The following is a 19,784-nucleotide window of genomic DNA, read 5'->3' on the forward strand; positions in this document are numbered from 1 at the left end:
TTTGAACCCATATGAACCTTATTTGTGGGTTGGAAAATACACTGTAGTATTTTACCTTCACATTTGGCTAATTTGAAGCCAGGTCTCTACATCCCAGAGGAATTTCATACCATGGGAGATGGAAAGAAGAGAGAGGAAGAGATAGAAAAGGTAGAAGTGACTGCATGGGAAGGGAGAGGCATCGGGGGTGTGGAAGTCACGGAAAGAGAAGACTTTCTTTTGACTAGACTTGGTGAAATACTTCATCTGGTAGATTTGTTCGATTAGCCTCTGACTCAGATGGGCTTTTACAGCAACTGCTGCAAAATAGCACATTTAAACAACAGCACATCTCTGTGTCAGCGTAGTTACCAAGTTATAAGACAAAAAACAGAGGCAGGAGTTGGATGTTGTCAGACCAGTTCTAACAGCTCGCACTCAGACTTCCATCATTTTTTATAATTAAAGAAGTTCTGAAAAGCCAACATTTTTCAGAGAAAGAATTTCTTATCTGACATTTTTTGGTGAGCTTATTTGATAACGAGGACATTTATTCTCCAGGAAGAATACTCTGTCATGTTCTGTAGAAAAAATATTCTAATTTTAATACCAGCTCTGAAAAACGTATTTGGAAACAGTAAAATAAATTCAACTCTTATTTAGTCTTTAAAATACATTTCCAATATCCCTGCATGATTTGCTGCAGTAGAAATATCACACAAACTACAATGAGGAATACAATACAGCACTAAGTTCTTATTTCCAGAAAAGGCTGAACAAGCTTTGAGCTGTGCTGTGCAGGACAGGGATAACCATCATGGGGGGGCAGGCCTCAGCATTTATGTATATTAATGCTGACACAGTCAAATAATTTCCATCGTTCTGAAACTCTGGTTGTACCTCAGGGCAAAACCATGAGACCCTTACTCACTCAGCCTCCAGACCAGAGGCTGTTATGTAGCATCCAAGCTGATCTTGGAACTGTCATTCTCATTTTCCATTCATTTGCACACACAAAGTCTCTTCAAAAGCAAATAGTAGCAGCGTTGGCTGCGGGTTGTGATGCATCTTTAAAATTCAAACTTTAAGATTTCTTTTTTTTTTAATTCTCAAATATTCTTCACATTATTTCCTCGATATCTTGATAATAATCTCTTGTCATTCTGATTATTTCCTTTCCAATGAGATAGAAATTAATTACTATACAAATAGTTTGATAATGTTCCATAGAAAATGTAAATCCTAGCAAACTAGTTACGAATTATGGCCTTTTAAGAGACAGGATGGTGCATTTTGGCAGTGATGTTAAGTTTGTAAAGATATATCCTTTTAGCTATGAGTGAATGTTGGGGGAAAAAATACTTAATTTTCTCCATAATCAGTTGTGAGCGGCTAAGGGCAATGCTATCAATCCATGCAGCAGGTCCTGTGTTAAGATTTTAACATTCTTTAGGGGAAAAAAACTCAAAAATTTCAAGAGATTTGTTTGTAGAACAGTAAACCAGTATAACTGCTGTTATCTGCACAGGCATGAACCAGAACTGGCAATAGAGAAGACTTCTAAAATAGGGACTTCTAGGCAACCCTCAAGGCAATCTTTTCTACTCCATGCAGCACCATTGCTGCATGCTTTCTGGTAACTGTAAAGCCTTGTTTTTAAAGTTAGTGTGTTCTGTTCTGTTCTGTTGGCGGAATGCTAGCATCACAGCTACGGCTATGTGGAGATCTGCCCTGTTCCACTAAAAATGTTAGCAAAATTGTGGCTCAGCTTTAGATCCTGATTGGTTTGTTGGCTTGGAACCCTTTGCGTATAGTCAGCCAAGCATTATGCTTCTCCAAAGCCCATATTTAGATCATGACGATAAGACAGTGAGGCCGCACAGCACAGAGCAGAGCAGGACAACTCCTCCCCTCTCCCAGAGGCAGCGCTGGGCCTGGGGCACCGCAGGGTGCGTTGGCCCTTTGGGCTGCCAGGCACACTGCTGGCTTTGTCCCACTCATCACCAACCAGAACCCCAGCTCCCTTTCCATGGGGCTGCTCTCCAGCCTCTCAGCTCCCAGTCCGTATGAATATCTGGGGTTGCTCTGTCCCAGGCACAGAATCCAGCGTTCACTCGTGCTAAACTCCATGTGGTGAGTGGCTGCAAGCCTTCCACTGTGTTGAGATCTCTCTCTGCGAGGTCTCATGGAGAATCCATCTCGCCGCGCCCCAAGGCCAAGCAATCCCCGGGCCCAGCAGAGCATCCGGCGGGCAGGGAGCCTGCAGGCAGCATCGGAGCGGCCGGGCGCTCCCCCTGCGGGCCGGGCAGCGCACTGCGGCCCCACCTCGGGACGGGAGGGCGAGGCCGGGGCGGGGAGGCACCGCCCTTGGGCTACAAGTGGGGCGAGCGGGGGAGGGACGAGGCTCTGGGCCGCGGCGATGGCGGAGGGGCGGAGCGCGGTGCGGAGCAGCGTGCGGGTGCTCAAGTCGCGTCTGAGCCGCGCGGAGGAGCCTGCGGAGGTAGCTGAGTCGAGGCTGCTGGGCCTGTTAGAGCGTGTTAGGGCGGCGTCAAGGAGAAAGGCTGAATACTGGGTACAGCGCTGCTGTGCCTGGAGCGCGCTGTGCGGCAGCGGTGCTGTCAGGTCCTGCCCTGGCTGGAGATCCAGGGCTGGGCTGCGGCGCTGCTCCGTGCTGTGTTCCTAAGGGCTTCTCGCAGTGAGAGAAGCGTTCCGGGTGCGCTCTGATGGTGCGCAGTGTGGGATCTGATACATCCTGCGTTCGTGGCCCTGGTACGGGGAGAATAGGGCTGCCCTCCTACCTGGGAGGAATTAAGCTACCTCTGGGAGAGCAGGGCTGCTCTGTAGCTGCAGGAAGCAGATAAGGGGCGCCTGCACTAAGAAGGCATCCGTTCAGAGTGGTTCAGGGCCACGTAAGATGGGCCCTCCTCAGGTTTTGAGGCACGGAGGAGAGAAGGCACTCCCTGTGGGAGCGATGCAGGAATCTGGCAGGCTGTTTCCTAGTGAATGTCGTTTGACAAAGGATAGTGTACTCAAAAGGGACTGTAAAGATAAGCAACCAAACCAGAACTTCTTGATGGGCTGAATTCTAGCTGAAAATAAAAAGCACGCTTTGGTGGTGGGTTGGTCGGTTTGTGGGGTGTTGGAAGTTGATGCAAGTTTGTGAAAGTACTTGGAGGCGAAGAGTGCTTAATTTGTGTTGTCCTTGGTGGGTAATAAACTTAAAAAATCTTCATTACTATGTTCAGATCTACTGTGTGTGTGTATATATGTTGAAAAATGTTTTTATTAGCCACTAATGATTTGTCTTCCTAATGCTGATTCTATAAGCTTTTTCTGTCAAATGAAATACCTGTGTGCAGGAGGTACTTCAGGTGTTTGACCTTGCAGTTCTTGTGCTACAGAAAGGATCAGATTTTAGTCTTTACAATTTGTTTATGATTGATAGAATCCCAGAGTTGAAAGGTGCCTCTGAGGGCCGTCTATTCCCCTGTGATGAACAGGGACACCACAGCTAGATCCAGTTGCCCAGGGCCTGATCCAACCTCACCTTGAAAGTCTCCAGGGATGGGGCATCAGCCACAAGATGAGGTGACCTGTTCCAGTGCCTCACCAGCCTCACTGTAAAAGAATCTTTTCCTTATATCTAAACTGTAGTGTTGATATGCAGTTCTGAACAGAAGATGGGAAGGGAGAAGAGAGAAACGATTCCAGAAGTAACTTCTTAAGGGCTTTTAAAGCACAGACAGCTTAAGAGACAAAAATGTGGATGGTCCTGGTGAGGTGGATTTGGCTGTGTAAGTGAGGAGATGCATAGTTTTTACCTTGTATGAGCTAAAAGCAAGTGCTGTGTCAGCTGGGTCTAATGGTGGTGCTGTAGCACTTCTGCAGGCCTTGGTAGAGCTGTGTCTGGTGAGATAGAAATAGCTATAAGTAGCAAGGGATAAGGAGGAGGGAAGGGAGAAACTGATAACTGGAAATTGGCAGGCATGAACTGTGCTAGTAATAAAAGGTAAGTCTAGTAAGAAAACATTTGTGGCATATTTAAAGGTAAAGAGGAATGTTTTAAATAAGTGCAGAAAGATTAATAAATTAGTATCGCAGGTAGGTGTTGGTGTCGCTGAATATTTCTGTTCCATGCTTCTTTGTCTGATTTTGTCACTGTTCTTACTAACTACCAAGTACTTGGGTATGATAGGAACCAGGAAAGATTCAGAACATCAGCTGTTCATCTTAAAAGCTTTGCAGTGTGTCAGGTTTGATGGCTATTCTGGAGAGAAATAACTGACCAAAAAACGTGCAGAACTGGTGATTAAGATATTGAATGAGCCTTAAGAAAGTAGAGGAGTTCATCAGGTCTGGAAAAAGAAACCAAAACCAAAACTGTTTCTTTGTGCTGTTGTCCCACTGAAGACTGTGAAGCATAATGAGCAGCTGTGAAATGTTGCATGTAAGGTGCAACTGGTGTAAAATTAAAGCTTGGTGCTATGATCAGTGCCACTTGACGAGAGTTAGTGTAGATGTGTACCACCGAATTCATTTGTATTCAGCTGATACTACCTGTCACAAATATACGTAAAATCTCTTAAAGCATTTGACTTGCTGCTATGATGTTGGTTACTGTAGCAGTGTTACATACCTGATGCAATACGTAAAATGGACTGAAATTGCTCTCAGCGAAAATAAGTGACAGCCCTCATCAGAAAGAAATGTTTTTTAGGGGGGGAAGTGATTACGCATCTCTTCTTGACTGGACCTTACTCAAATCTTTCTTAATTTAGAAGACAGCAAGCATTGCAGTAAAATGTTACAAGTACAAAAGTAACTTTGCATCAAATAACGAAGAATTTGAGCAGCCTTGATCACGTGCAAGGCTGTGCTCATTTGAGCAGCATGCATTTTAACATGGCTCAGTGGAAAGTCACAGCTAGAAGCCATGAATATAGGTCATTCCAGATAGGAGACTGTATTTTGGAAAGCACTGACTCAGAAAATGATTTGGAGCTCTGATGTGTTAACGCTTGAGCATGAAATTGCAGTACAATGCAGTGGCTGATGGAATAAATGCTATCTTTGGGTAGTTAGCATTTGTTAGTTTATGTTGTTACTACTGCCATATAATTTTAGGAATATTACAGGAATATTATGTCTTGCTCTGGGAGCTGTTATTAAAAAAAAACAAAAAAAACAAAAAAAAAAAACTGTTTCAAGCTGAAAAGATTTTTTTTCAGTGGCAACAGAATGGCTGTAGTTATGGCTAGCACAGCTTCTGAAGCTCGAGAACTCAATCTGTTTGGCCCTAAAGCTGTGGAAAAGGTAATCTTATACCCTGTTAGTTAGCAGAAAGATAATGAGAGTCAATGGTGGAAAGCAAAGCTGTACTTTTTATTTATCTGGAAACAGGGTTATTTAGTGAGGACAACTGAGCGTATCATACAAGTGCCTCACTTGGGATTGCACTGGGTTTTCTAACATCTTTAATCACAGAATCATAGGTTTGAGTTGGAAGAGACCTTGAAGATCATCTAGTTCCAACCCCTGTGCTATAGGCAGGGACACCTCCAGGTTGCTCACAACCCCATCCAGCCTGGCCTTGAGTGCCTCCAGAGAGGGAGCATCCAAAGGCTCTTTGGGCAGTGCTCTTTCAGGAGGTCTTGATGTAGATTCACAACTTGCTGGAATGTGATGATCTCTGTTAGTGAGAAGAACAGGCTAAACAATCATAAGGAATCCTTTGAAGGCGTGAGGAAGAGGAGGGAGGAAAAGAAAAGTAGTTGTTGTGGTGAGATGAAATGAGTCACTGGGCACTGGTGGCCTGGAGGCCTGTAGTGGGCCCCATCCTTCTGAGGGTCTGGCTCAGCCAGAAGGGAGGTGACGCCAGGGCTCTGTGCAGGAGGTCTGCTGGGAGCAGACATGCCTGGTGCACCTGGCCCTGTTCTCATCACTGCTCTGCTTTCAGTTTTCACTCTGGAAAACTGGTCACGTGCTTCTTGCCTTTGCCCTCTGCTGCCAGATGCCTCCTCTCCTTCATCACAGCTTGCTCTGTTGGCATGTGTGTGCTGGCTGTCCGTTTGTCTGTGAGGCCGTGTTTCTGTCCATTCATGCTGTGAACGCAGGCAGGCAGAGCTCTCTCCTTCAGCAGTCCCTCAGGTGTGTGGCTGCAGGTCTTGCAGCAGGCTGAGCTGTGCCCTGCTCTCACGAGACCAGTGCTTCTCATCTAGGGACTTTTAGCACTTGGTAATTGCTTTGTGTTTTCTTCTTAATGAAACTCTTGTGTTTTGTCTTACTTTTGCAAATGTGATATACATCTCAGGAAAGCAAACTGAGCAGTGTGGACTTTGTCTTAGAAAACACTGGAAGTTTTGTCTTTCATTAAGACGTGCTGACTGTTTTCAGACTTGTTTATCATCTGGGTACTTGTACAACACAGCCTATTCTGAAGCTGTATGAGTAGTAATTGCTTGCTTCCTGAATCTGTTTCAGAGATTCTTCCGAAATGAACTCAGCTCTATAAATTAACCCCTCGAGAGAAAATGCTCCAAATCCCCATTGTCTCTGTAGCTTGATGACAACATCTTTTAGCATTGTGGTGTGTCTCTGTGGGATTTATTCCCAGTGATTTGTACTGCTTGATTATCTAGTCCGCCTACAGAGTGAAATGTACCTGCTCAGCAATGGGTTACTTCCTTCTGGTTGCAAAATAAATTGAATGAATATAATGTTAATAATGAACTAAATTAGCTAAAATTGACACTAATAACTTAGTTTTTAATGCTTGTAATTAGCATTGTCAGCAATTACTTAACTTCGTAAGCATCTTTGCAGCATACATTTTTTTCCTGGTGGGGTTTTTTTAGGATAGGTCTTCAGCTCGTGGGCTGGATCTGTGAAGAGTCCAGGGCAAGGTAACCATCAAGCTTGTAACATCCTGAGGAGGATGAGCCATTCTCCTGAGATGGAAAACTGGTTTTAATTTCTTGCTAGGCTGTGCAACATTTCTCTTGAAGTTCTTCAGATTTCAGTAACTGTACTGCAGCACAGGTGTGTGAGAGGAAGAACTGCATGCCAGATATGCTGATAGAGCCTCTGCACAACGAAGTTCAGTGATACTCTGCTTCCAGTGTACTCCAGGAATAGTGAGCTTTATCACAGAATCCTTAGAGTTGGAAGGGACCTCTGAAGGCCATTGAGTCCAACTCCCCTGCGATGAACAGGGAATCATTGCAGAGAAAAACAACCCTGTGATATAGTTTGTAACTTTTTCATAAACAGTGCTGCTCACTTATTTTTAATACCCTTTGCCTCCTGCTATTATTCGGAAGCAGTATCTAATCTGCTAAATGGCAATTATTCTGGCATTTGTTACTTAAACCATCATTGCTATTACTGAAGTTCAAAAAGCTTTTGGATTATTATCTTTGCATTCCAGCAGGCTCCTGCCATTGCATTTAGAAGTGGTAATGATCTAAAAACCCAGATAAGTGTTCCAGGCTTTGCTGGAGCCCTACAACATCCTGTAATTTCAGTAACACATTAATTTTGTCATTGCATAACACAGCTTCGTAGGTGTTTGTGAAGGATAAGGCAAATTGTGCGTACTCAAATACAAGACTCAGGTGTGCTGCTGACCCATCATCAAAGAAATTCATACTCTGTTTACAAATGGAACTTCTGTATTTCTTTTTTTAAAAAACCCTCTCAAAAGAAAATGGGCCATTTAGTATGTATTTGAAAAATACATTCCTACTTATAAAAACAAAAAAAGCAAACACACAACAGCAGCATTTAATCAAAACTACATGCTCTGCTGGTGTGAAACAACAGCTGTTGTAGCTTGATTTGGTCTTATTAGCATACAAACAGCATTTAAGGATTCAAAACCTGTTGTTTTTCACACTGAATACCTTGGGGGCTTGGTTCCTCTTGGCCTTGAATGGTGAAGGAGAGTGGAGGCTCCCTGCTTTCTGCAAGGTCCTGTTTCTCCATAGCGCAGCCTTTGAATGAGCTCTGTGTTGGAGCAGGGTCACTGACATAACAGGAGTGTATGCAGCATGTGCTGCTGTGTTATTGATCTCTAATGTAATCGCTGTAGTACTAAGTTCATACTTATTGATTTTCTGGTGTTACTGCAGTTTGGGGTATAGCAGAACAGCACTGGTTCACAGCACAGACTTCTTATATTGCACTCCTATACTACACATACGTGCTCACATTTTACTGGCTGTTACTCAAGCTTTATTGTTTAAACACAGCAATGGGGATGAGGAAAAGCAGGACAGAATTTACAGTCGTATGTCTAAATATAATAAAATTTGAATATTTCCTTCCAGATTCTAAAAGTACTTGAGCTACTACAGGATTTGGATATATCACTGGATATTCTAACAGTAAGTGACCAGTAATAACCTTACACAGTGAATGACTATGGAAGAGCTCAAAATTCAGGGATGTGCTGTCCCAGAAGCAGTGAGCAGTGTTACATCTTGTAGTTCTGACTCTTAGCCATTGTTCATTTAGAACTCTGTATAACAAGCTCTGGAGACTTCTCCAGAAACTGTGCAACTTGACAAATGCAGCATTGGAGCAGCAGTGTTAGTACTGAGCAGATCTGAATGTCTAGAGGAAACTTTGCTATTTAAGGCTGGTTTCCTTTTGCTTTACAATTGCTTTCAGATCAGTGCTTAAGATGAAACAATTGTGGGTGATTGATTAGGTCAGTTGCCTAAATGTGTCTCTAACTAGCTGCCCTGGGTTAGCATCTTGCATTTAAAGAGCAGGTGTCCCAAGTTATAGTAATACTTCTCTTTTGTGTCCTTACCCAAACTACATCCTGTCAGGTTTTGCACTAGAAATTCTCACACTGGTTTAGGAAGCTCCTGGTTACTTTGGCAATATGTCTGTAGTTGGAAAGAGGAAAAATGTGTGTTATGAGAGAGCTCCTTGCAGAATAAGAGAAAAATATGGTAACTATTTGGCCAGCTTATTTGGGCAAAGGCATTCACCTGCCTAAGGGCAGATGGCTTCTGCTAGGATACAGCAATATTTTGGTATTTATTTTGGAAAATGAAGTAATCTTCATGTGAATTGTAAATTTTTTTAAAATGACAAAGGACTTCCATAGGCAACTGATGTTTCCTGCATGCTTGCGTGCTACAGTGTGATAGACTGTGATGGAAGCCTTCAAGAGAAGTAGAGGAAAGAGTTATTAAACAATTGAAGGTCCCATGTATTTATTTAAAGCTCTTCTAGGAATGTAAATGTGCACTGGCATGGTGCTGTGGTTTGACATGGCAGGTGGCTGAGCACCACACGAGCGTTCACTCACTTCTTCCCCTTCTTCCCAGTGGGATGGGACTAGTAGGTTGAGATGAAACAGTTTATGGAAACAGAGAAAAGGAAAAGGATAAATAATTGAGTGTTTATATAAATAAAAATGTATAACTAATCTATCTATCTATATAAATGTGTATATAACAAGTAATGCACAAGCAATTGCTCACCACCCCAACCAATGCCCAGCTAGCCCTCTGAGCAATGGGAGAGAGGTGAACTACCACCCTTCACAACTTACAGGAGCATCCCTTAACTAGTAAGCAGGAGCAGTACTAGATTGCTGTTGACTTAAATTCCAGAGTTTGCATGCATCTTAAAAGTGAGAGCTTGTGAATCAGAGATAGCACAGGATTGAAAAATTCACCCGTGGTGACTATATACCCAAAAAGTTTGCAGGATAGTTCTGCTCAGACAGCATAGAACTCAGCAGAGCAAGATCTGAAGGCTCAACAATGATGTGAAAATAACTGAAGTGTAGAACAGTGAACATGGTGGATCTTAAATATCAAGGGTTTATTCTGTAGCTGTGACTGAGGTTACTCATATGAACTCTGCTTCTCAGGCACCTCTGCCTTGTAATACTCCTCTCTGAGATTGTTTTTTGATTACAATACAGTGCTCATATGCGCTAATATGCTACACTGTACATATATAAGTCTGAAGAAGACCTGAATTGATTAAATTAGTTTACTTTAGCAGTAATCATTTTGTGGGCATAAGTGTTCAAACCAAGTGAAAGTTCTGATATACGTACATTTAATGGAGAAAAGTGGCTTTATAAACTAAGGCTGTTTTTTGTTCCCCATATTTGGTTGTAATTATATCCCTTGCTTTCAGTTCTGCTTGTAGTGCAGTGCCTGTGCTTATTTAGCTGCCATAAGACTACTGAGACTTCCATGCTAATATGGTTTGTAACAGTTTTAGAGGTGGTTTTACTTGGGATGCTCTCTGTGACTGGTTTCACTCATCTTTCTTGTTCTTTTCTCTAACAGGAAACTGGCATAGGCAAAACAGTTAACAGTTTTAGGAAACATGCCACTGCTGGAAATGCAGCTAAATCCCTGGTAAAGAAATGGAAAAAGCTCATTCCTCCAGAAAACAAAAGGTAGGTGTGAACTTGCTTTTTTTCTTCTTTTTTTTTTTTTTTTTTTTTTTTGAGGGGTTAATTATACTGCGGTGTAATTTAATACAGTAGAACTTGGAGATGTTAGAAAAGTATTTGGAATGACAAATATACATTGTGACAAACCCATAAACAGAATCACAGAAATGAATGTTACTTTTACAGAATAACTAGAGAACAAACCGGTGGCTGCTTTGATCCATTAGCCAGTCAGCACTCAAACTTCAAGTCCTGTAAGAATTATGCCATGTGATGTGATTTAATGCTTTTGTTTTATTAAATAAAAAGGCTGTTTCTTCAAGGATTTAACATCTGCTTGGGGTATATGGGGTGTAATTCCCTTTGTGTTGCAATGGTCACAGAGAAAGAAAACAAAACATTGAAAAAGATGAGACAAAATCTTCAGTTTCCAAGGAAGGAAAGCCTTCAGAGAAGTCCAAAACATCTGTACCAGCCTCCCAAAGTTCCAGTAGCTCGTCTGTATCTAGAAAGTTGAACAAGCAGCATAATTGTATTGAAGAAAAGCACCGAAATAAAGACTCTGAGTCTCAAAAAGACCGTGATAACAGAAGATGTCATGGCAGTGGTTCTAAACATGCTTTCCTGGAGACAAGTCCTCAAGCTAAAGAGAGTGACTGTAAAAAGAGAGCCTCCAAGGACAGGAGAGCTCCAGAAAAGCAGCGTTCCTGTATAGCTGGTAAAGACTCCTTCCCAAAGAAGCAGAAGCCTAAGGATGCTTCCAAACAGAGAGATGCTAAGATTGTGATGAAATTGAAAGAAAAACTTGCTGTGAGAAGCAAAGCTGAATTATCTGGTGATGAGGAATTTGAGCCCCCTACTATGTCTTTTGAATCTTACCTGAATTATGATCAGGTTATGAAAAAGAGAAAGAGGAAAGCTTGTTCTACAAGTGAACGTCCACAGAAGTGCAGTAAACAGAAGAGCAGCTCATTACCACAAAAGACTTCAACGCTTTCTCACGCAAATGAGGGAGAAGAAAAAGTACAAAACTCTGAAGATGATCAGTCAGGAACTCCCAGCAAAAAGGTAAACCACTGTGCAATTGAGATGAAAGCAGACCAACTGCAGACAAATAAGTGTTCCAGCCTCTTTCAGTGAAATTCAGCTATGTTTATTTCAAGAACAGATTGTGTGGTTTTGACATAAATTGCATTGTATTGGCCAATATTTATGGGTAATTTGGGCAGAAAAGATTTGTTGTGTACTGACAGTTTTAATCAATTTGTCTCATTTTTCAGCTGTTTCCTATCTGGCAGCGGTCTTTGATCAATATCTGCTAGTCTGCTTTTTACCCACAGCTTCACTCTTGACTGGCTTAGTTTATGGTTGCAGCAGATGTTTGTGCGTGACACAGCTGTTCTGTAAGAAGCTGCAGCTCTTTATTAGTTAGATCTGCATTGGGAACAAACAAACTTCTAATGCATTAAAGTAAACTAAGTAATCATGCTTTATGATTTAGGTCTTTTGTAAGAAGCTGCTTGTGCAGAGGGAATTTGAGGTCTCTTGGATCTCTTATCATGACTGTGATGTGAAAGCTCTGGGGGTTGTCTGTTTTGTGAAGGATCGGCAGTACAAATGTGACATCTTCTATGCCAGAGAGAAATATAGAGGCTTGTGCATGATACTCCAGCATAAGCTTGGGAATTGAGGGAAAGTTGAGCAAAGAATCTTGCTTTTGTTTTGAAAAGTTATTAAAGATAGCTGCAATAAAGTTTGGGGGGATGCAGCATCTGGGTTCTAAGTGCCTGGCTTACAACCAGGAGATGCCCAAGACCTGATTTAGGGATTGTCCAAAATGGTGGATGTTGGTGGAAGCACTTACCAGATTCCTGAGCTTTTAAATCACCTTTTTAAGGGGTACATCCAGGAGGACTTCAGACTATGTGGCTTATCAAGCACAGTATTGGAGGCTAGGGAGTACCAGCTCTAAAGCTGTTTCTTGCTTTTTTCTCCAGCGTGGCATTTAGCTTGCCTTTAAGCATCTAACCTGTTTTTGTCATCTTGCAGTTTTGTCTCATTCACTGCATGCCTGTAACCTCAGTAGCAATTTATCTGTAAGCCTGTTAGCTGAACACATTTGTTCCTTTCTTTAATTGCTGATTATGCACTGTCTGCAGATATCCCACTAAGTTCCTTCAGTGATGTAGTATGGGTGGTAGAGCATGGAAGAATATGCTGAAAAGCAATGCAGTGAGTGAATTTTAGTGCAGAGAAGCAGTAGTTTTGGTTACTGTAGGTAACTTTTGGTCTCACTTAATCTTTTTCTGTACTTTATTTTAAGCCTCAGTAAACCCAAATTTGTAACAACAAAGCAATGTTTTCTTGACTGTGCACAGGCCAAGGTGGGATCCCTCCAAGATCTTCTTAATACTCCACTGCCTAAATTTCTGCCAGGCATCCTAATCTCCTCTCCCCCATATGCTGCTGACTTTAAAGGTAAGTAGTGTGCAATGCTCAGAAATCTGAAACAGCACGTTTTTACATCTCTAGCTAGGGCTGTCTTCATCTCCTTTCCTAATAAGCTGTGTTAGCTCCTCTCTCTGTGATGAAGAACCACCTTTCTTTCAATTACTTTTCTGCAAAACTAGTTTTGAATCTGAAGGGAGATATAATGGCTTCCCTCTTACAGCTTTCTAGATGAAGAAATGCTGTAAAAGATTACCATGGAGGTACAGGAGATGTAGGTCAGGTAGTCGTTCTACAGCCTCCATTTATCTTTGCTCCAGTCTATCTATGCCTTATCATGGGGGTATAGCCCTAGTAGGAATTGTCTTTGAGAAAAACCAGTTCTGTCTTCAGCAGAGGAGGTGGCTGCATCCTTACTTGTAGGTGGCACAAAGAGCCAGTGGTTTCCCCTCACAGCTCCTGTGAAGTTTCAGTGAACTTCACATCCCCGTGGTCTTGAAGTATCATTGCTGTTACACCTTCTGGCTTGCCAGGGTCAATAGAATGTGATGCACTAGTGGCTTGAAGTTACCCAGATATCAGTACATCTCATGTAATTCTAAGCATCCAGATGCAAAAGTTGATACAAGTTGTCCTGAGCTAAGTAACATGAGCCTAATGTGAGTTTGTGCAGCACAAATTACACTTTGCATTGCACTTTCAGCATAGTTGCTGTCTTGCTGTTAGATGTTAGTTGCTGTCATGAGGGCTCTGAACTACAACACAGGTACATTATTAAAAACAAAACAAACATGAATGTTTGTATGTACTAACAGCCATTTTTCTGAAAGCTGGATAGTTAAAGCCTTGTAATGTGCCTGAAGGTAAAGGAAACCCTGGCTGATGTTTTCTTGGTGACTCCCCTAGAGCCTGTTGTGGAAGCACACCAGCAAGTCAGTGAGATAGTTCAATTCACAGGACGGAGACTGAACTCCAAGATGCAAGTCTACTCTGGCTCTAAACCAGTCTGTCTTTCAAAGATGCTTACACTGTATGAGCTGTGCATCCGTGTGCTTCAAAATAATATTGACTGTGAGTATTTTAAGAGCTTTGTAGCAGGCTGTGCTGAATGAGTATCTGATTTATTTTCTTTCTCTGTGCCCAGGCTGGCCTTCTAGAAGATAGACGTTGTCCCTCCCTACAGACAATGGCAGAGCAGACCAAAAGGCACTTATAAAACTGGATTTGTAATCATGTTGAAATGTAACTTTGTTTTGAAGGCTTAACTTCAAAAAAAAGATCCAATTGTGTGTTAAAATACGAGGTCCTGTAAAGCCAAAAAAACCCCACAGCACCTGACTTCTCTTCAAAATGTCTGTTTATGTAAACTAGAATGAGTGATCAAGAAGTCGTTCATTCTGTTATGTATGCAGAGAGGGGAGTGATGCCTATCAGTAAAGATGGGGCAGCAACTATTCCAGGATGCTTATTCCATCCTCATGTATTGCTGCCAGTCAGTTTGGGTCTGTTGAAGTCAAGTATTTTCATACTCTGACTTAAAAACTCGAGTTCTTCTGTTTTTGCTACAATTTTATTTTTATCTTTTAAATGCTTGGTAAGTGGTGCTACACACCGAGTAAAACATGCCAGCTATTCTGAGTGCTGTCCTCTGTTGTAGTGCTGCACGAAGTAGGAGGTGTTCCCTTTGAGATCCTCGAGCCTGTGCTAACACGTTGCACACCAGAGCAGTTGTTTCGAGTAGAGGAATGTAATCCGGTAAATTCTGCCTTGTTGATTTCAGGGAATCACAGAGGAGACTGGGCATCTGTCTGCCTTCCCTGCACCCCTTTTGATAGAGGTTCTTCAATGGCTTACACTGTTTGTTTTTTTTTTTTGTGCCTGATATACTTATTTCTTTCTCAACTATTAGGACTTAAAGCATTTGAGAGAATTATTACTGAAGTCTAAATGAAAGTCACTGTGGGTAATAAAAGTATTTTTATTTCCTGAAAATAAGAGGGGGAAGGGGGAAAAGACAACAACAAAGACATAATATTTGGCAGGCACAGTAGCCAAGTGTTTTCAGGTTTAAAAGCAGCAAAGATTGCAAAGCACATATGAAATGTCACCACAGGTACTTCCCAGTTTGCATGTGCTCGGTCTCTCATGTACAGTGCTAAGCTTTTGGCTCCGTCATGTGTTTGGACATAGGTGTTCTAAGTGGGTAGCACTCTGTGGTGCAACTTGGTCACTTCTCTGCATGTCTGAAGTTGAGAGCTGGTATGGCCTGAGCCTGTGCTGGAAACACAAATGTAGTCTGAAAGCACAGCTCATTAACCCAGAGAGCCCTGCTGGAGCTACAGGATGTCTAAGCTGAAGGTGGCATCTCTCTATGGCACTCTATGTCATGCGAGAGCACATCTGGTGGGATCTGTTCTGCACTCCATCAGGTGATCTGGCTTTGTCTACAGTCTCAGCTAAGCAGGTATGCTTAGAAATGTTGCTTTAAAAATCTTGATTTAAAATACCTTGTGTTCAAACTAAGACGTTTACAGAAGAGTCTGACCACCTGTGGAAGAAACACTGCCAGAGGGATTTTAAAAATGAGAGCCTCCTGGAATATGAATGTTGGCGGGAAATGTACTTGAGACTCTTCAATGAGAGAGAAGAAAAGCTGAAGATGCTTACAAAAAACATTCTTTCAGCTCAGTCTGAGAAACCGAAAGGTAATATCTGTGGACAGCTTTTCAGTTCTCAAAGCTCACTCTCTTCTGTTCTTGAGACTTACTATGTGAGACTTAGTGACATGTTTGCTCTAATCACTGATGCTGTATATCTAGGAGAAGGCATCAAGTAAGGATGCACACAAAGTGAGTGCATGCATTGATACAGCGTGTTAATGTGTAATATGTGCAGCATGTTGTAGACAAGCCTGAGTTTACTGGTTAGACTTTTAGAAATTGGCTCACAGTCATATTCTTAACTGAGTTTTGAACATAGAAAATGGGGGGGGAAGTCACATTTCCTCTGTTCCTTGCTTCTGCATTAGGCCGGCAAGTAAAGATGGCTTATGTGACCAGTGCAGCAAAGCCACCCAGAAGCATTCGCCGGCAGCAGGGAATCCATGGAACAGCAGGATCTGTCACCCAACTTCATGTCATAGATAAGTGGAAGTAAGTGTTCTGTACTGCGCTTTTAATTGGAGATGAGACATCTATGCCAGTACAAAAACTTGCTGGCAAAATATTTTTGAAGTTATATATAGCTCTCTGTTCACTTCCTTAAGCAGCTTGTGGCTAGAAAATAACTCCCTTTTAAGTCTGGTCTGCTGCTCTGCTGTGTATGCGTTGTCATTGCATATTTCTCTGTGTGTTGCTGATGAACTCATCCTCCCAGCTGAAGAGTCAGTGGCCACTGTTTTTCTGTAGGTTACGTTAATGCTGCTTGACATCCCTAGGGAGATTCCCAGCGCTGATGTTTTGTATTTGTAAACCTGCTTAGTAGTCTTGCATATTCTTCTATTAGCATAAGGTCCTAGAGTGATGGAGCTAACCAGAGAGAATCTCAACAGCCATTAACACACTTGACTGGGCTTTTGCTCTGGAACAGACTGTCCAGTAGCAGCAGCTAACACTAATCTCTGGAGGAACAGGAAATTAGGATTCCTCAAATATTTCTGTTGTTTGTTTCTGACCTCTTAGTTCATGGCAGTTCTACAGCTAAAAAAGAGCTGTGGGGTTTGTCTTGCCATTTCTCCTGGCCTAATGATTTCCTCTTACACCCAAGAAAATGGCTGTAATAGGGAGATACACCAGCTGTGGCACCAGCCTCAACTGCCTTCTCAACTATATGAAGACATTTTTTTGCTTTGATCTGCTCTTGTCCAAGAGGAAAAACATACCTGTATTCAGGCAGTGTGAATCTTGCGCTGTGGTCCCTTACTTTGCTGTGCCTGTGGCTGAGCATTGCACTCTCCCTTTTCTCCGTAGTGTCCGGGTGTTCCCATGCTGACAAAACTGTTCTGCAACTAGCTCTGTCAAAATGATCATTTCTGCTTGAAAACTGTTCTAATTGTTCTTGGTTAGTCTGAATTTGCCAACAGTCATGCAGGCTGCTGAATATGTGAGTGTAAAGTGACAACTGGGAATTGGGAGTATAAAACTTCAGCTGTTGCAAGGATAAGGCTTGCTCTAACTTACTATAACAGTGTCAGCAGAATTGCTTTCAGATAGCTTCTGTCCTTGTGCTGCAGGGCCTGTAGTCATGCTGAGTAATTGTTTCTGTGCCTAAGACTCTGAACTAGATAAGCAAACTGACCTAGGCTTACAGGGGAGAAAAACACCCAAAAACCAAACAACAAAAAAGCCACCTACAGAACACTGGGAAAGTATATAAGAACAAAGTCTGCTGATTTCAGGAACTTGATTTACTGAGCCGTCTGCCTTACTGTTTGAGATGGTGCTGACATGGGGCAGGAACAAAAGCCCACATGTATGAAATTATTAAAACAAGCTTTTATACCAAAGATGACCTTTTCACAGCTGTACCTTTGGGTGATTAAATTAGGAAGGTTCTTTCTAAATCCTGTTACCAGTGAGAAGATAACCTGCCACCAATATAGTAGGTTGAAGCACTGTGAATGCAGCTTCTGCTTTCAGTGAACTTGTGGGAGGTTGCACCTGTGACAGATTAGCCTTCTGGTTTGGTGCTTCAGGTACAGTAATGTAAATGTCCTTTCTGCTCCAGCAACTGAACGATGTATTCGCATATCATAAACTAGGAGGATCTGCTGTTGTGTGAAAGAAGCTGTAAGTAGGGTTGCTGCTTTGCTTTTTTAAGAAGCATGAGTTTGTTTAGGCAAGATGTATTAACTTCACTTCTTTGAGCACGTTCTCTGAAAATCTTCCGTCAGTTTTACTGTGTACGTCTGAAATCTTCACTTGCAGGAGCTATGAGGGCCATGAGGCATGCATGCAGATCCCCAGCAGGCTGTTTGCATTTTGCCATGTGGTAGTTTAACTGGCAGCAGGCGTTAATGACTGGCCCTGAGGCATACAAGGCTGCCTGGATTGCTGACATGCTGGCAGCTAAATGCTGGGTTGGTTTAACTGTCCTGCACAGAGCTGATGCCTCCTGTGGTTACCTCAGGCCTTGTCCTGTTGACTGGTATATCTAACCTAACGGTTAGGGTTATTGTGCCTTTTTCTAGGCATTCCTAACTTAAAAACAACAACAAAGCACAGCTGAAAACTCACAGTGTCACTTTGCTCTTGTTTTCTGGCAGAGAGCTAGTTCACTTGTGTTCAGAAAGACAAATAGGAAAGAATTGAATGTGGACCATCATGAATTATCATGGTGTTGCTAAATATTTTGATCCATCATAGTCTGATCTTTTAATTTTAAGGGTAAATAAGAGGCATATCTAACAGAAAATCTATGCAAGGGTGTAAATGGGCTGGATGACCACTTGGGACTCCTTCTAACCTGAGTTATCCCATGACTGTATATATAACCACACTACTGATGATGAAGCAAACTTGTTAAAACACTGCCAGCATTTTTCTCCAGATGAGACAAAGCCACTAGTAACTTAATTAAAATTTTATTTTATTTTTTTAATTTCCTGGCTTTAAAAGAAAAAGGTCTCCAGAAAGCAGAGATGGAAACAATAATTCATCAAATCTGAACTGTGCTAGCAGCAGTGGAAGCTCTAGCTCAAATGGAATGACTCAAGATGGAAAGAAGCCTATTAAAAGTAAGTGGAGAGATTATCAAAATAATTGCTTTAACTAGCTGGCTATTAATATATGCTTAATATTATGCTACTATCACATAAATTACTTGTATTATGCTGTAATCCTTACTGGTCTCTCTTGTTTTCTTGTTATTGAAGAGATTGCACCAATCATGAAGAAAACTTTAAAAGCATTGAAGTGTAGAGCTGCACGGCGATAAAACGAGGATGTATATGGGAAGCTTATAGAAATGTTTGTATATTGTGCTACAGTTAATGGAAGTAAAATTAATGTTAATTTCCCAATTTACCTCTGCAAAAGTAGTTGTTGTATGTTGCAGGAGCAAATGATTTGCAATAAAAAAGAAACCCTGGTCTCCTTTCATATTGCCACTTCCTTATTCGTGAATGAGGAAGACTGAACTGAAATAAGGTCAGTGTTTGCTAGTAACAAATTGGTTCATATGGACTTCTATAGATTGTGTTTATCAGTTTTGTATGAATTTGAATAAGCTTTTGATGGAAGCACTCAAGCCATGGATATATTTTGCCGAGGTTTAGTTAGCACAAGCATTTGAGAAAGGGAAACTTAATATATTTCATTACTTAGGACAGAAAATTGTGTTAGGTTTTGTTTTTTTTTTAATGAACTTTAAAGGAGAGGTAGAAGAATGTCTTAAATTTGAATTTCTTTTTTTTTTTTTTTTTTTTTAAAGGAGGCTGTATATACTTCTGGGGCAAATAAGGTAGACTGCAACAGTGACTTAATGAAAAGCTGTTCACCATTTAGCAGTTGCTTCTAGTTGGGATGTTATTGGTATAAGTTATAAAAAATATATATAATTCTCATTGTGTGAGACTCTAAAGGTGCTAAGCCATGACAGTAGTCAGTATTTTGGGAACAAATTAGATGAGAGAGAAGCCAAGAACTTTGTCAGCTTGATGTTAAGGTCATCTTGTTGGGATCTTACTGGCTTCAGAGTTTCTTTAAGTCTGGGCAGTCTGGTGAAAAGTTGTTTTTTACTCTAATCTGCTACTCTGACTCTGCTGTGAAGAGGCCTAACTCAAGACCTTGAGGAATGGGCCCTTTGTGTTCAGAGAGAAAAGATATGGGGTCTTAAATGGCTGTCCTCTTATGAGCTGCAAGCTGCTGCAGTTTGGGACTGATCTATGAACGGACTTGCTTTTAGGAATGAGAATTCCTAGTTGCTG

The 19,784-nt window shown here is 41.7% G+C and overlaps 1 protein-coding gene across 3 annotated transcripts; it reads left to right on the forward strand.

Moving 5' to 3' along the window:
* Window positions 1-2,389: 2,389 nt before the first annotated feature.
* LOC125689200 (elongin-A-like) lies at window positions 2,390-19,231 on the forward strand. Of its 3 annotated transcripts, XM_048936088.1 has the most exons (11): window positions 2,390-2,479; window positions 8,307-8,363; window positions 10,302-10,414; window positions 10,795-11,479; window positions 12,790-12,889; window positions 13,766-13,930; window positions 14,517-14,614; window positions 15,384-15,564; window positions 15,888-16,011; window positions 18,475-18,593; window positions 18,732-19,230. In XM_048936088.1, the coding sequence occupies exons 1-11, from the start codon at window positions 2,399-2,401 to the stop codon at window positions 18,791-18,793; spliced, it is 1,785 nt and encodes a 594-aa protein (XP_048792045.1). In that variant the 5' UTR covers window positions 2,390-2,398; the 3' UTR covers window positions 18,794-19,230. The 3 variants fall into 3 exon arrangements, with proteins under 3 accessions (XP_048792045.1, XP_048792046.1, XP_048792047.1); XM_048936089.1 differs by lacking the exon at window positions 8,307-8,363 and having other exon boundaries at window positions 2,398-2,479; window positions 18,732-19,231; XM_048936090.1 differs by lacking the exons at window positions 2,390-2,479; window positions 8,307-8,363 and adding an exon at window positions 10,157-10,216.
* The last annotated feature ends 553 nt before the right edge of the window (window positions 19,232-19,784 follow it).

The sequence above is a fragment of the Lagopus muta genome, chromosome 2, assembly GCF_023343835.1.
Source record: "Lagopus muta isolate bLagMut1 chromosome 2, bLagMut1 primary, whole genome shotgun sequence".
NCBI lineage: Eukaryota > Metazoa > Chordata > Aves > Galliformes > Phasianidae > Lagopus > Lagopus muta.